We start from the raw sequence: 14548 nt of genomic DNA, 5'->3' as shown, positions 1-14548 counted from the left end.
GGTACTCAATTTACCGACCTCGGAAGGATGACAGGCTGAGTCAACCCCCCTGGCATTAATTCGGCGATCAACCGGGATTCGAAGCCAGGATCCTAGGATCCCAAGCCAGCACCCTAACCACTAAGCCAACACCAGGCCAAAGTGCTAAAAATGCAATATACAAAGAAATAAAGGAAACAACACCGCCATGTTTCCCGTTCATTCGGTCCATCGCGAACGGTGAGAGGAGAGAACAATGAGATTACCTGCTTGTCCTTGTCCTCAATGGCAAAACTCCGCACCCCGAGTATGCTCAACTTGTGGTAGATGTTTAACAGGATGTTGCCTTGAGTGCTCAACTTCGTGCACAGACAAAGCAAACTGAACAGATCGGGCATTTTGACACCGGCAGCAGCTTTGGCGCGTTCATTAATTGGTTGTTTGTTTTAATGTTTATTACCTCTGCCACCAAAGGTGGATGGAGGTTATGTTTTCACCCCTGTCTGTCTGTCTGTCTGTAAACCAGATATCTCAAAAAGTTGCGTATGTGACAAGGACGAAATGATTAGATGTTGGTGAAGATCCGGATTCTGATCCGGCTTGTAGAATTTTAAAGTGATTCTTCACCATTGGGAGATCGGGCCAAAAACGATACATAGCTGGATATCTCAAAAAGTTGTGGATGGATTTGGACGAAACTCGGTGGACCAGTTGGGTGTGTGACAAGGACTAATCTATTCGGTTTTGGTGAAATTTGAATATGGATTCGGATACGAGAATTATTTAATTTTAAAGTGATTCTTCACCATTGAGAGATCGGGTGAAAAGTGATAAATAACATGATATTTGAAAAAGTTATGGACGAGTTATGACTAAACTTGGTGACGAGTTGGTTTGGAGGTCTGATTGCTCTTTCAAGCGATTAGATTTTGAACAAGCGATTAGATTTTGGGTCAGGTCCGAATCCAGATACAAAACAGTGGGATACAAAACGTAAACTGTTCACCAGGCGGAGGTATGCGCTCTACCGAGTGCCCTTCTAGTTATTTCATGATACTAGTGAGGTACCCATGCTACGCACGGGTGGGAGGCCAGAAGCAAACAGACAATGCAGAAACGGCGAATGCTAAAGCATGAAAGTAATAAATTCCACATTCCTGTAGCACCTTCAGTCGCACGTCAGACATGGACAGCAAGTTCATAAAGGACTTCCATGAAAAACATACCCGTTCGCAAATAAACAGGTACGTTTGTTCTATACCCAGTCAATGGCGAATCTGCATATGGCGATCCTCGAATTCACGTTTAGAAAGTAGAAACCGTCACGGCATTCCGTCATTCACTTGAACTCGATATCTCTTTTTTCATTCCAAACAGCATAACTCCAATCACAAATGAAATAACATTAACATAAAAAATAAACTTTTAACAACATTCGTGACATAAACAAATATTTAAATCCTGATGTGAAGTTCCGTACGGTTGGGTGAATACAATTACGAATTCAAAATCGTAATTGTATTCACTCAATTCCAATCATCCATTGATACTTTCACAAAACGATTAACACGATTAACGTTTAACATTACGATTGAATGACGGTTGTATTGGGATATTATCAAACCCGCGCATTGCCGTCATCTGTCCACTTCCGCATTCGCGGCAGGTTCATAACTGTCATCAAAATCTAAACAGTATTTGTAGAATTTCAATAAAAGGCACATCACTGTTCATATCAGTAAATATTATTCCATCGTGTTTGGGAAAATTGGAAAACTTGGAAAAATTGGAAAAACAATATAGCCTATTTTACTCCCAGGGGTCCCAGGAATACCGACCAAAATTTCGTTGCGATCGGTTGAGCCGTTTTTGCGGAACCTTCGAACGGACAGACGGACATTTGGTGAATTATAGTAAGATACCATTTAATTTATATCTTGGAGAATACACATTCCATATTATGTCACCTTCATTTTATACAAGCTGCATTTAATACGGTTATGTCTTTTGAGAGAAACTAAACACAAACTGCTCAAAGCAGTCAATACACCGTCAATATCCGGGTTCAAGGTGCGTTCTACCAAAAAGAGCATGGGCAGCACCTATTGCGATAATAAATATTGATTATCGTTATCGCGGTAGTAAACCTAAAGCACGATTATCGCCCAGCACTAGTCCAAACACAACTTAAGCTGTATTATCAACACCCAAAGCGCCGACCTGGTGGAAGCCGATCATCACAGCTCGCAGTTCTAGTTGGAATTTATTGCTGGAGTCAGAACCCAATCGGTCCCATCACTCACACAGGTCAAAACACAACCTGGTTTTTAGCCAAGATGTATAATCACGACCAAGTTTCCTGCTGAAGGCGCTTGGAATCCTGCAGGCCTGACACCACCTGCCGGGCTTCATCCTTTGAAAGTCCCCCTTCGTTCTCCACCACTTTCCGAAGAGCATCCAGAACGTCATTGGGCATTTGATGAGCATTTCTGAAAATGCATAAGAAAAAACATTGCAGAACAGATACAACCTTGAGAAAACTTGACTCTTTCCTTCCAAATGATTTAAATAGTGCATTTTACATTGCAGAAAGGCTCTTTTTGAGAATTCTTAACAGCCTTTGATGAATGAACAGATCTAGCAGCTTTGCCTCTCCAAGCCAAGTTTCTGATACACCATGGCAACGCCATCGAGGAGGATGCAATAACGCTTCACCGATCCCACCACCAATATGTCATATGTAAAAAAAACCAAAAAAAAAAACCTTTGAGGCCATTTTTCCCCCGCAGAGCAGGGGTTGGCCTTTTTTGGGCACCTTCGCCCACTTTTTGAAGCAATGTTTTATGGCCGGATGCCCTTCCTCCCGCCAACCCTGTTAGTCGCCTCTTGCGACACACAGGGAATTACCAGTGAGCTGGTACTCAATTTGCCGACCTCAGAAGGATGATGGGCTGAGTCAACCCTCCTGGTGTTAATTTAGCGATTTGACCGGGATTCGAACCCAGGATCCGAGGATCCCAAGCTGGCACCCTAACCGCTAAGCCAACACCAGGCTGTAATATGTAGATGATGTAGATGATGATGTAATATGTAGATGTCCAAAATTAAAAGTGTAATAATGGGTTACACATATCATGCTTTTGGTGCCAGATAAAAGATGTACCCAGCGATGTAGAAACAAGCCTCTTTCTTGCTCAGCAGCTCCCAGATGACCTTGGAATTCTCCCGTAACTTGTGCTGGACATACACTTTCTGCTCCTGTATTAAGACCAATGGCATAGACATGTCCACCAAGCAGCTCTTGCGACACAATCCAATCATATCCCTGTACTCAACAAATGTCCAACTTCTGTTCTAGAACAGTGATCCTTAATGCCACATCAAAAAGTAAATGATCGGGCCTGGTAGATTTTGACAATTTAACAAACTTACCTGGTCCCTTGAGAAAGCTGTGAAGATCTTCAAGAAGCCTCGATTGACGGCCTCTTCCCATTCACGCTGAAAGTGGAAGTCTGCGAGGCTGTTCCGGCATCCGAAAAAGAGGACATTCTCTGTGCCAGAGAAATGTCAGGCAAACGCTGGGGTTGAGTTTGAGAAACAAGACATTAATTCTTCAAGGAATCGTTTCACCGCGCACGTAATGCCTTCACTTTTCCTCACCTGTTTTGTTTTGTGCCCGTCGTTCCTGCAGGGCGGCACGGAAGGGTACCACACCGGTGCCCGGCCCCACCATGATGATGGGCGTCGGGCCATTCGGGAAGGAAAACGATCCAGACCGCAATCGTAGTGGAATGTGGACGGGATCTAGTGGTACAGGTGTCAGGCATACTGCCAAATGATCCACGAGCTGTGATATTACAAGTTCTGACAACCTGTGTTCTTTTTTGTTTTGTTTTTTTTCCAGTGTTTTAAGGCTCAGGGAAGAATTTGTGTGGAGGAACAAATGGGACAAGGAAAACGGCGGCATCGATATACTCTTCAATTAATCACAAGGACATCGTGAGACTAAAATCAAGTCGATACATCATTAGAGGGAATTGAAATATGGGGGTTGCAGGAATTTACGAGTCACCTGTACCTTTGGTTGGGTCCATTGAAGCAAGCCAAGAGGAGCAGAGGCCTCTCCTGGGCCTAAACAACTTTGTTTTGTACCCCACCACAGCAACCAAGATGTGAAGCTCATCCGGAAATACCTTGGAAGGTATAAAATACCAAGCAGAAGACTCACTGAGGCCTAAATGCACCCACACATATTTTCATTCTGGATGTGATGATGAGTCTATTGGAAATGGTTCCTTCCTATGTATGGGCCTAGAGTCCCAGACCTACAGTATGTAAAATAAGAATAAAATAATGAATGAAAGAACTCATTTTAATTAATACAGCAAATTCAATAACAGAAATATAGACATTAAAGTAAATTGTTTCAATTCCTGGTCACACAATGAATATTGAAAGCAACAAATGTTTAGGATAGATGTTAAAGTCCTTTTCTTCCTCCACACTGCATTTCTGCCAAACCCTCTTGAAATTCTGGCTTCTAACCATCCGCTACAGGTACACAATGCTAGGAGGTAACCTCAAACAAGTCAAACACACAAATCTTTCCAGAAACATCCTACATGGATCCACCGTTGTCGCTTAGTGAGGCAAAAGCACCGTGGACCTACCAATGGGGAGGAAGCAATGGAAAAAGCACGTGGCTGGATAACTGGGATGAGATCAAACAGGTAGTCGATGGGAAGCCCTGCTGCTGTATGTGGGAAGTCATGAAGGACCTGTTTGGGCAGAATAGGGAATGTCGAGCTTTAATCAACAGCTTCGAAGTTAAAATATGGATCATAGGAAAGTACTTTTCGTTGGTGATCTTACTTCATCGGCTGGTAGGTGTGTACTATGCGGGAAAGTTAGCTTCATGCGATTTCATCCCCATGCACTAAAGGGTCTCCTATTCCAATTGTTAATGATTTCAACACAAGGCCCTGGAGCTCAAGTCATGTCTGCTCGACTCAATATTGCTTAGCTGTCGATAACAATGAGGAAGTCTGACATGCAAGCAAAGACATGATCACAGACAAACTTTTGAAGGCCGTCTCCAAGGGAACAGTCAGGATGCTGCAGTACAAGACTAAAACAAGTACACAACTGTAAAAGGACATGTGAAATACATTCACACGATACATGTGGTTGTCTTCTACAGAAAAGAACAGATGTTAACATAATACAGCAATACCCCGGCCTACGTCATTAATTGGTTCCATAAGCCGTGACGTAACTCGGTTTTTGACGTAAACCGGGCGTAATGCCTTAAAATGAAGACAAACACTGTAAAACTAGAGTAAATAACTGGAGGAGGCTGCGGCTTCGGCCTGAATCTTTGCCGCTCCCCGTCGGGAGTCCCTCCGTTGTTTTCTATTGGTCGGGTCTTCTCCTCGAACAGGGTGACCGGCACGGACGTGTCGACCGTGAGCTGGCTTGTGTGCCGAGTGGCTCCGCGGCCCGCTTCACCACGGCGTGCTTTACCCAACGTGTCCGAGCAGTTTCACCGGTGGTCGTGTCATGTCGTCTGTGACGAACGAACGAGCTCAGGGTTCTGTGAACCCGGCCGCCCCGGGGATCGACGCTCGCCTCCTAGTCGTAGACGTGCCCCGTCTTTCCTCGAGCGGCCAAAGTTGCTTGCTTCTTTTTTTTTTGGATGATGCGATATACGCAGAAACGACGACGTACAGGCAGGCATTTGCAAATCCATGCACAATGCACATGTGCACATGAATCGACGCTGGATGCCGGCGAGGTGCCTGACGCACCCCGGCTCGAGGCATGACACGGTCACGGTCGTCCGAGCCAGCATTGTAGTCATGTTTCGCCGTTGCCACGTTGCGTTGGTTGTTTTACACAGTAAAGGAATAATCACAAAAATAACAGCGAAAGGCAAAGCAAGCACGCGACCACAGCACAGGACAAAATGCATATGGCGTCGCCTTTGTTTTGAATGAGAACCAGCAGCTACGCGTACGTATACGTACATTTTCTTTATATTTTAATGTGCTTTTTATTGTATTTTAAATTGTTTTTTTAGCTTCTTTTATTGTTAATTTTTATGTACTATTTTATTTATTTTAAATATATATTTTTCACGTCCTATTATGATGTCGGAGTGACGTAAAGTCGCACATAATGACGTTCGCTGAACTGAAATTTACTCCCCAAAAGAGTGGCGTAAAGTCGGATTTGACGTCGGTCGAAATGGCGTAAAACGGGGTATTGCTGTACTCACATTCGCCTCCAAGATATCTAGTCTGGGTTTCAATCCCGACCCGGCTATAAAGTGGCACACCGGTGTTTCACAGGCGGGGCGATTCATTAATGTGGGTGACGTCCCTTGGATGTACATTAAACTGGGCTCCCCGTCTGCTATCATTAGTTGGTGGACGTTAAAGATCCCACAAAAGAAGGTCCTTCACAAAGATCCGGTGAGCTATCGCCAGAACCGTGAACAAATTACTGCTAATCTACAGAGGGCACTGCATCAGCGACACAGCCGGGCCCTCAGCCAATGATGCTACACACACGTGTGCTCCATACAAAAGAAGACCATTATACTAAGACAATACGTACTTTAATTTGCTGATCTGGGGAAACACCTCAATCCAGGGAAATCAGCCTTGGAGGTCCAGGGAACTATTTGTCAGGCATGTCGGTGGTGGTTCGTATGCATCCTGTGGCTGTTGGCTGCATCATTTTTCTTGGAGTGCGCCTGTGCTATTGATGCAATGCCCCCTTTTACCTACCAGTAAGCTGGTATTCATTTTGCCGACCTCGGAAAGGATTACAGGCTAAGCCAACCCACCTGGTGTTATTTCATCAGCACACCAGGGGCTCAAACTCATGACCCTAAAATCCCAAGCCAGCCACCTTAATCGTGAAGCCAACGCCAGGCTTGCCAAGCATGTTAAAGCATTAAGAGGATCCAAGTTGCCAACATTGTGTTTATGAAGAACAAGACCAAGGATATTGGGTTTATGAGGAACTCGTATAGAGGTTTTCTTCTCCTCAAAGTCAATTGAATTATACAAACACTTTTAGGGGGTAAAAACAATCCATTTTAATCCATTCAAAAATGATGGGTATAAAAGAAATGAATAACTTGCAAGAAATAAACGATTGAAAATAGGTGAGTCAGCCCACCTCCAGCGTGGTTCGACGAGGCCGGTTGCAGTAAGAGTATAGATCATCCAGCCCTGTGGGTTCCGAGAGTTCCATGAGGCGCTCTTGCTCATCGGTGTGACAAGAAATACGTGAGAGCAATTGGAAGAAGGAACGCCGTGGAACACGGGAAATGTCTAGTACATGCTCCAGCAAGTAGTGCAGGGAGCATGGTCGTGGTAGCTCAGGAAGAGGCAACTCTACAAAGGAATGACATCATGACCTCCATCGCACCCACTTCACATTACATCTTGCTCTCCACACCAACATGAGAAGAAAACAAGCTGTCCATGGTGAAAATAAGAAAAACTAACCTTCATAGTTTTGTTCGAGAATGAAAAGTTTATTCGGGTCTAGTTGCAGCAAGGAGCAAAATTCCTCCACCATGGGGGGAAGGTTGCATGGCTGAATAAGAACTACACCACCAGCACGAAACCTGAGCAGAACTCGAAGAGTTTACATAACCATGACAAAAGTTGTGAAACGTACCGTTTAAGAGTGACTGCACAGGTATGATTAAACACCAGTCAAAAGAAATGTGTAGTTAACATTCAAGACGAGGCAGAACGGTTTGTGTGATGCTCACTTCAGGCCAGAGTTAGAAATGTCAAACTTGATCAGTCTGACATCCTGGAAATGGTCCTCCACCGTGACCCTTTCATTGGAGATCATACTTGCGAGGAATGGTGGTGACTGGGACCGCGTGTTGCTGAAGGTTTCACACTCACGGTTGCCCGATTCTTTCACAGTGATTGCGCTGTCCACGTAGTGAAGTCGGTAACTTGCCGGCAACCTGAGAGGGGGGGAGCAGAACGCAGGTCCATCAAGCTTGAGATGAGTCCACAATCAATCACCGGTAAATAAGGCTCAAGTGACAAGCTGCAGGTTCTAGTGTGAAATAGTTAACAAAGAACTATTGGGGGGGAGGGGGTGGAAAGGAGGGGGGAAGGGGTGGTGGAGGGGAGCAAAAAAAAAAACAAGAGGGGGAGAATTGCTTTGCAATACATGTCCCCTACCGGTCCCAATATTCTGCATAGTATAGCCCGAACAAATATAAAAAATTGATCAAATGCCTTGAAACTCAATCTTGGTCTGTAACTTATCATAATAAAGCCATGTACCAATTTCAGCTGAATATGTTAAAATATATGGAGAAAAAGTCTAGAAAACCACAGGTGGGAGGGATAGACGGTCGGACAGACTGATGGAGAGCAAACCTATAGTCCCCTCCGGTGAAACCGGTAGGGGCTTAATAAGGAAAAAAGATGTTCCTCACACAAAACCCCAAAATGCAACATCTATATATACAACAGGCATTTAAGGCCATTTTCCCTGCCAGAGCGGGGGTTAGCCTCGCGGGCCCCATGACAATCTTCTCCACTTTGCCCTATTTTCTGCATCTCCCCTTGTTAACCTCCTTGCCCGCATTTCTTCTTCCACCACCTTTAGCCAAGTCTTTCTCGGTCTTCCCCGTCCTCTACCTCCTTCTACATTCATTTCCATCACTCTTCTCAACCAGTCACTTTCATCCATCCTCAACACATGACCAAACCATCTCAACCTGTTTCTCTCCACAGCATCCATCACAGGCTCTATTCCCATCATCTTTCGCAATTCGTCATTTGTCTTCCTCTCTCTCAACGATACTCCGCACATCCACCGAACCATTCGCATTTCCACCCTTTCCAGCCTTCGTTGCTGCTCTACGTTTCCTTTTCCAGCCTTCTAATGCAACATCTATATATAATGGAGCAAGTGTATGTATGTTGTATATTGTATGTATACATGCATGTATACATGTGTATCCACTCTGTACCCATTGGTTGGACAGCTGGCCTGACACCACCCACAATTGTAACCTGAAAAAAAAATAATCAAACATCCACCATTTTGTAAGCCCAAGACGGAAGTGTCATATTCACAATCGCCATGCCCTCCTTTTCGTTAAGTGCAAAACAACGGAAGTGACTGAAGGATTAATCACCCTGTGCTCGTGAAGCTAAAATCAGGGTTAGGTGATCGGTTGAGTACGTGTGGTGTACGACTGTACGTACATACATCTGCATTTTAAAAATTCATTTTCTCGCCCGTGCGTGCCTGTCTGCATTTTTAAAATGCATTTTCTTACCCATGTGTGCATGTCTGCATTTTAAAAAATTCATTTTCTAGCCCATGAGTGCATATCTGCATATTTAAAATTCATTTTCTTGCCCGTGCGAGTGTCTCCATTTTTAAAATTCATTTTCTCGCCCGTGCGTGTGTGCCTGCATTTTTAAAATTAATTTTCTTGCCCGTGCGCGAGTGTCTCCATTTTTTTTTTTCATTTTCTCGCCTGTGTGCGTCTGCATTTTTAAAATTCATTTTCTCACCCGTGCGTGTGTGCATTTTTTAAATTCATTTTATCACCTGTGCACGCGTCTGCATTTTTAAAATTCATTTTCTCGCTCGTGTATGTGTCTGCATTTTTAAAATTCATTTTCTCGCCCATGCGTATAAAAAAAACCCACCTTTAGAGGCCATTTTTCCCCACAAAGCAGGGGTTGGCCTTTTTCGGGCACCGTGGTTGTTGTTTTTGTTGGTCCCCTTTTTGAAGCAATGTTTTACGGCTGGATGCCCTTCCTGCCGCCAACCCTTTTTGTCGCCTTTTTTTTACGACAAACAGGGAATTACCAGTGAACTGGTACTCAATTAGCCGACCTCGGAAGGATGACAGGCTGAGTCAACCCCCCTGGCGTTAATTCAGCGATCGACCGGGATTCGAACCCAGGATCCTAGGATCCTAAGCTGGCACCCGAGCCGCTAGCCCAACACCAGGATGATGTATGTGTCTGCATTTTTTAAAATCATAGTACTTATGATTTTTTAGACAAAATTATTGTCTAATTGGACGTATTTAGACAAAATTTGGTGGAGAGGTTGGTTATGCGACAAGGAAAAAATGATTATATTTTGGTGAAGATCCAGATCCGGATCTGAATCCAAGAAATTGTTAAGTGATTCTTCACCACTGAGAGATAGGGCAAAAAACGATATATAGTACAATATCTCAACTACATACTACAGCAGGATATCACAAAAACGTTGTGGATGGATTCAGACGAAACTTGGTGGACTGGTTGGATGTGTGACAAGGAAGAATCGATTCGATTTTGGTGAAGATCCAAATCCAGATCCGGATACGAGAATTAGAAAAATTTACAAGTGATTCTTCACTATTGGGAGATAAGGCCATGACGATATATAGCATGATATTTGAAAAAGTTGTGGCTGACATGACAAAACCTAGTGGATGAGTTGATGATGTGACAAGAACAAGCCGATCAGATGTTGGTTCAGGTCCGAATCCAGATCCGGCCTATACACAGAACTACAGGATGAATCAAATACCATTAAATGTACTTGTGTAAGAAAGACCTACAAAGCATCGTATTTAGTAAGACGAGTCTGTTCATCCAGGGGAACGTTCTCCAAGATTCTGTCCCAGAATTGCAGGAGCCAGGGGTCAATGACAGCATCTGATCTGTATGAAACACACGAGACATAAACATAACGAAGTTAATTGACAAACCTGAGGTTTGTACCATGATCATAGCAATGGCACTGATAGGTTCAAACCGACCTGAAATGGCAGTGACCTTAAATGTGAGAACATAAGACAGAGGCACATCAAACGGACAATATTAGTAAGCAGGGGGATTTTGATCCCATTATTACCTCCGCCACCAAAGGTGGATGGAAGTTATGTTTTCACCCCTTGTCTGCCTGTCCGTTTATCTGTCTGTTTGTCTGTCCGTTTGTGAACAAAATATCTCAAAAGGTTGTGGACGGATTCGGACGAAATTTGGCAGAGATGTAGCGTAGGTGACAAGGACGAAATGATAAGATTTTGGTGAAGATCCGGATTCGGATCCGGCTAGTATAATTTTTAAAGTGATTCTTCACCATTGGGGGATAGGGCCAAAAACGATTCATAGCAGGATATCTCAAAAAGATATGGATGGATTTGGACAAAACTTGCTGGATCGGTTGGGTGTCTGACAAGGACGATTCGATTCGATTTTGGTGAAGATCTGAATATGGCCTATCAGTGGGATACAAAACAATGCTACAAACTGCACTTTTATGTCGCAGTAAATGGTAATGCAAAGCAGGTGCAAATTGTAACACGTTATCAATAACAAGAAGTTTTGGGAACTGAGTGGCGTGCTGACGAGGAGGGGAGTGTCGTTGAAGCTGAAGGGAAAGGTGTATGCTGCATGTGTGAGAAGTGTTATGATTTATGGGAGCGAGACATGGGTAATGAACGTAGAGCAGCAACGAAGGCTGGAAAGGGTGGAAATGCGAATGGTTCGATGGATGTGCGGAGTATCGTTGAGAGAGAGGAAGACAAATGATGAATTGCGAAAGATGATGGGAATAGAGCCTGTGATGGATGCTGTGAAGAGGAACAGGTTGAGATGGTTTGGTCATGTGTTGAGGAAGGATGAAAGTGACTGGTTGAGAAGAGCGATGGAAATGAATGTAGAAGGAAGTAGAGGACGGGGAAGACTGAGAAAGACTTGGCTAAAGATGGTGGAAGAAGAAATGCGGGCAAGGGGGTTAACAAGGGGAGATGCAGAAAATAGGGCAAAATGGAGAAGATTGTCATGGGGACCGCAAGGCTAACCCCCGCTCTAGTAGGGAAAATGGCCTTAAAATGCCTGTTGTTGTATCAATTACATAAATACGTTCCACGGTCGAAGTTGAGTTGACACACTGCACAAGGTGCACCATGTGGAAGCGTAGATGGCATGTGCCAAGACTCACCCCAACTCATGTTGCTCATCTGCTAGGCCGAGGGGCAGCAAGGAGCACGCGCCCAGCTGAGAAATCCTTTTGCTTAGTTTCTTTGCCACAAAGTTAAACCTGAAATGCACAAACGTCAGCGACTCCGCCATGAAAAAACATAGATTGCTCATCACAAGCTGTGATTTGCACAGGGGTTTCCCCCCAAATAGATTAAGGGGAAAATTTCCATTGTGAACGATCCAAGGGTTTTCTGTGTCATTTTATTGATGCCGAGGTATTCCATCAATTCACAGTTTGTATTTGTTTTTCATACTATGGTTATGGCTCATGGATGAGCTTAAACACACACTAAATGAATTGGGCTGTACAACACATCCACGGTGAGGAACCATAAACAATATACGAGGTACAACAAAAGATCATTTGAAAACAAATTACCACCTGATGCATATTTAGCACTTAAGGATCTTTTGTCTGCCCTCAACACCCCATTAAGAATTGAGGTGCAGAAGATCAAATACTGGTACTTCACTGAACGGGTTAAATGTTGAGTTACATATCGGGATAAATTTAATTTTTTCTAGCACATACAGCATATTCCATCAAATGTCCAAGTCAAATCTATAAGACGAGTACTTCTTTAAAAGGTCCCAATTGTTCCCACCTTCTGAGGGGTTGGACCAGAGAACGTTCTTGGCCCAATTCTTTCATGAACCAAGCCGGATGTTAAAATGAAATTGGTAGGAATGTGTCATTTCTTCAGGGTGCCAGCGATAACAAGCCTACTCTTTGTTAAAGATATTGTTGGATCTTTATAATGTCCATCAACGGACAGTGATGGCAGGGAGACCCTCCTCCTTAACGTATATTCCGATGGACGACGCACACATTGATGCCTCGCCCTGCCTGCCTAACACCACAATGACAAAATTCATAACTGGGCTGAGATTTAAACCCAGGCTGGACATATCAAAGGTGGGTCAGGCACACCTCTTAGCTATCCAACCAACCAAAATGTCCAAGTCAAATGTTAACATGTTATTATCGTACATTAAAAATATAAAACACACAAAAAAAACCACTTGCTTTTCATACGATGAGTCCCCAAGGCCGAGAACAGCATACGTGGTCTGTGCAAGTGAGTTTGCCGGCAGGTGCTTACGGAAGATAAACCTCCAAAAAACCTGTGGGTGGTGTAAGCTGCAGTTATTTGTGGGAATATATGGGGAGAGGTACAGAAGTTCGTCGACTGGCAAACAGTTTGAAAGTCGTGTGTCAATTGCAAGAACTTGGTCTCGGATGAAATGTAACAGGAAATAGTTTAATATTTAACCAAAATCAAAAGCTCTTGGAAGCGTTATAATCTTAGAACTTCATAGTCGACAACAACACTATACCCTCGGCAGAGGAGAGGGAATTGCATTTGGGTCCGTTTGTCTGTCTCTGTCTGTTTGTTTGTCTGCACAGAATGTGAGTATGTCTATGAATTACATACTATTGAAAATGACAATAGCAATGACAGTGATACATAACGATAATGATAATGGCACATAATCTTACTATAATTCACCAAATGTCCGTCTGTCTGTCCATTCAAAGGTACCGCAAAAACGGCTCAACCAATCGCAACGATATTTTGGGTGGGTAATCCTAGGACCCCCTGGAGAAAAATAGGCTATGTTGTTTTTCGAATTTTTCCAAATTTTCCAATTTTCCAGTTTTTCCAAACACGATGGAATAATATTTACCGATAGGAACAGTGATGTGGCTTTTGTTGAAATTCTACAAATACTGTTGTACACCGCTCCTTTCCTATGCCATCTCCAGGCATTGCAAATCGTCATTGCCGGGCACCGAAGGGGGCTCGGCAGTGACGCACGCTGAAAGGGAGTACTCAATTTTCACTCTGGTTGTTTGTTTCTTGCTTTCTTGTTTGATTGTTTGTTTGTTTGTTTGTCCGGGCGATATCTCAGCCATCCTTTGAGCTAGGAAGCTGAAATTTCGGCACAATAGTGTTTAGATCCTTTGTCAAAGGTCCTTTGTCCTTTGTCAAAGGCAAGTCCTTTGTCAAAAACGATATTTTTTGTTTTTTGATTAATCAATTAATTGAGGAGTTATTTAATTATTAGCGATTAATTAAATACTTATTTAATTAATCAAATTTTCTTTCTCTTCTGACCATTAACCCAGGCACCTTTTGAGTTAGGAAGCTGATATTTGGACATGCCCATGACCAGGTGATTTGGCTGCAAAGGCTATTTTTGATTTATTAATTAATCAATTAATCAATTAATCGATTAATTATTTAATTATTCGATTAATGGCTAAAAAAATTTTTTTTTTTTTAAAGTTACAGATTCTGATGAAATGGTGGTGGTTTATGTGTTCTATGACCGAATTGATTAATAATTTAATTTTTAAATGATTATTATTTATTTATTTTTATTATTAATCATTTATTTATTTTCTTTCTCATTTGGCCAATATCTCAGGCACCTTTTGAGCTCGGAAGCTAATATTTGGACATGAGTGACCAAGTGATGCGGCTATCAAGGATATTTTTGATTTATTGATT

The 14548-nt window shown here is 43.1% G+C and overlaps 1 protein-coding gene across 7 annotated transcripts in view; it reads right to left on the bottom strand.

The window, feature by feature from the left end:
- Positions 1-1322: 1322 nt before the first annotated feature.
- NDOR1 (NADPH dependent diflavin oxidoreductase 1) overlaps positions 1323-14548 on the bottom strand; it is a 31709-nt gene continuing 18483 nt past the window's right edge. For 2 of the 7 annotated variants that reach the window (XR_013621181.1, XR_013621182.1), the window contains exons 4-15: positions 13060-13157; positions 11992-12090; positions 10604-10705; positions 7772-7978; positions 7500-7621; positions 7168-7385; positions 4650-4757; positions 4058-4172; positions 3640-3783; positions 3412-3557; positions 3143-3237; positions 1888-2468 (exon numbers count right to left, since the gene is read on the bottom strand). Coding sequence is in view for 5 of the 7 variants with exons in the window: in XM_068134135.2 (XP_067990236.2) it covers positions 2324-2468; positions 3143-3237; positions 3412-3530; positions 3640-3783; positions 4052-4172; positions 4650-4757; positions 7168-7385; positions 7500-7621; positions 7772-7978; positions 10604-10705; positions 11992-12090; positions 13060-13157 (1578 nt within the window). In the remaining 2 variants the exon portion in view is untranslated. Of the gene's footprint in view, positions 2469-3142; positions 3238-3411; positions 3558-3639; positions 3784-4051; positions 4173-4649; positions 4758-7167; positions 7386-7499; positions 7622-7771; positions 7979-10603; positions 10706-11991; positions 12091-13059; positions 13158-14548 lie in introns of those variants that run through there. The other 5 variants (XM_068134135.2, XM_068134137.2, XM_068134136.2 and 2 more) reach the window with 4 other exon arrangements.

This window comes from Myxine glutinosa, chromosome 13 (genome assembly GCF_964187855.1).
Source record: "Myxine glutinosa chromosome 13, kmMyxGlut1.1, whole genome shotgun sequence".
Classification (NCBI taxonomy): Eukaryota; Metazoa; Chordata; class Myxini; order Myxiniformes; family Myxinidae; genus Myxine; species Myxine glutinosa.
The sequence above is the reverse complement of the archived record's forward strand: the minus strand, read 5'-3'. Positions and strand labels throughout refer to the sequence as shown.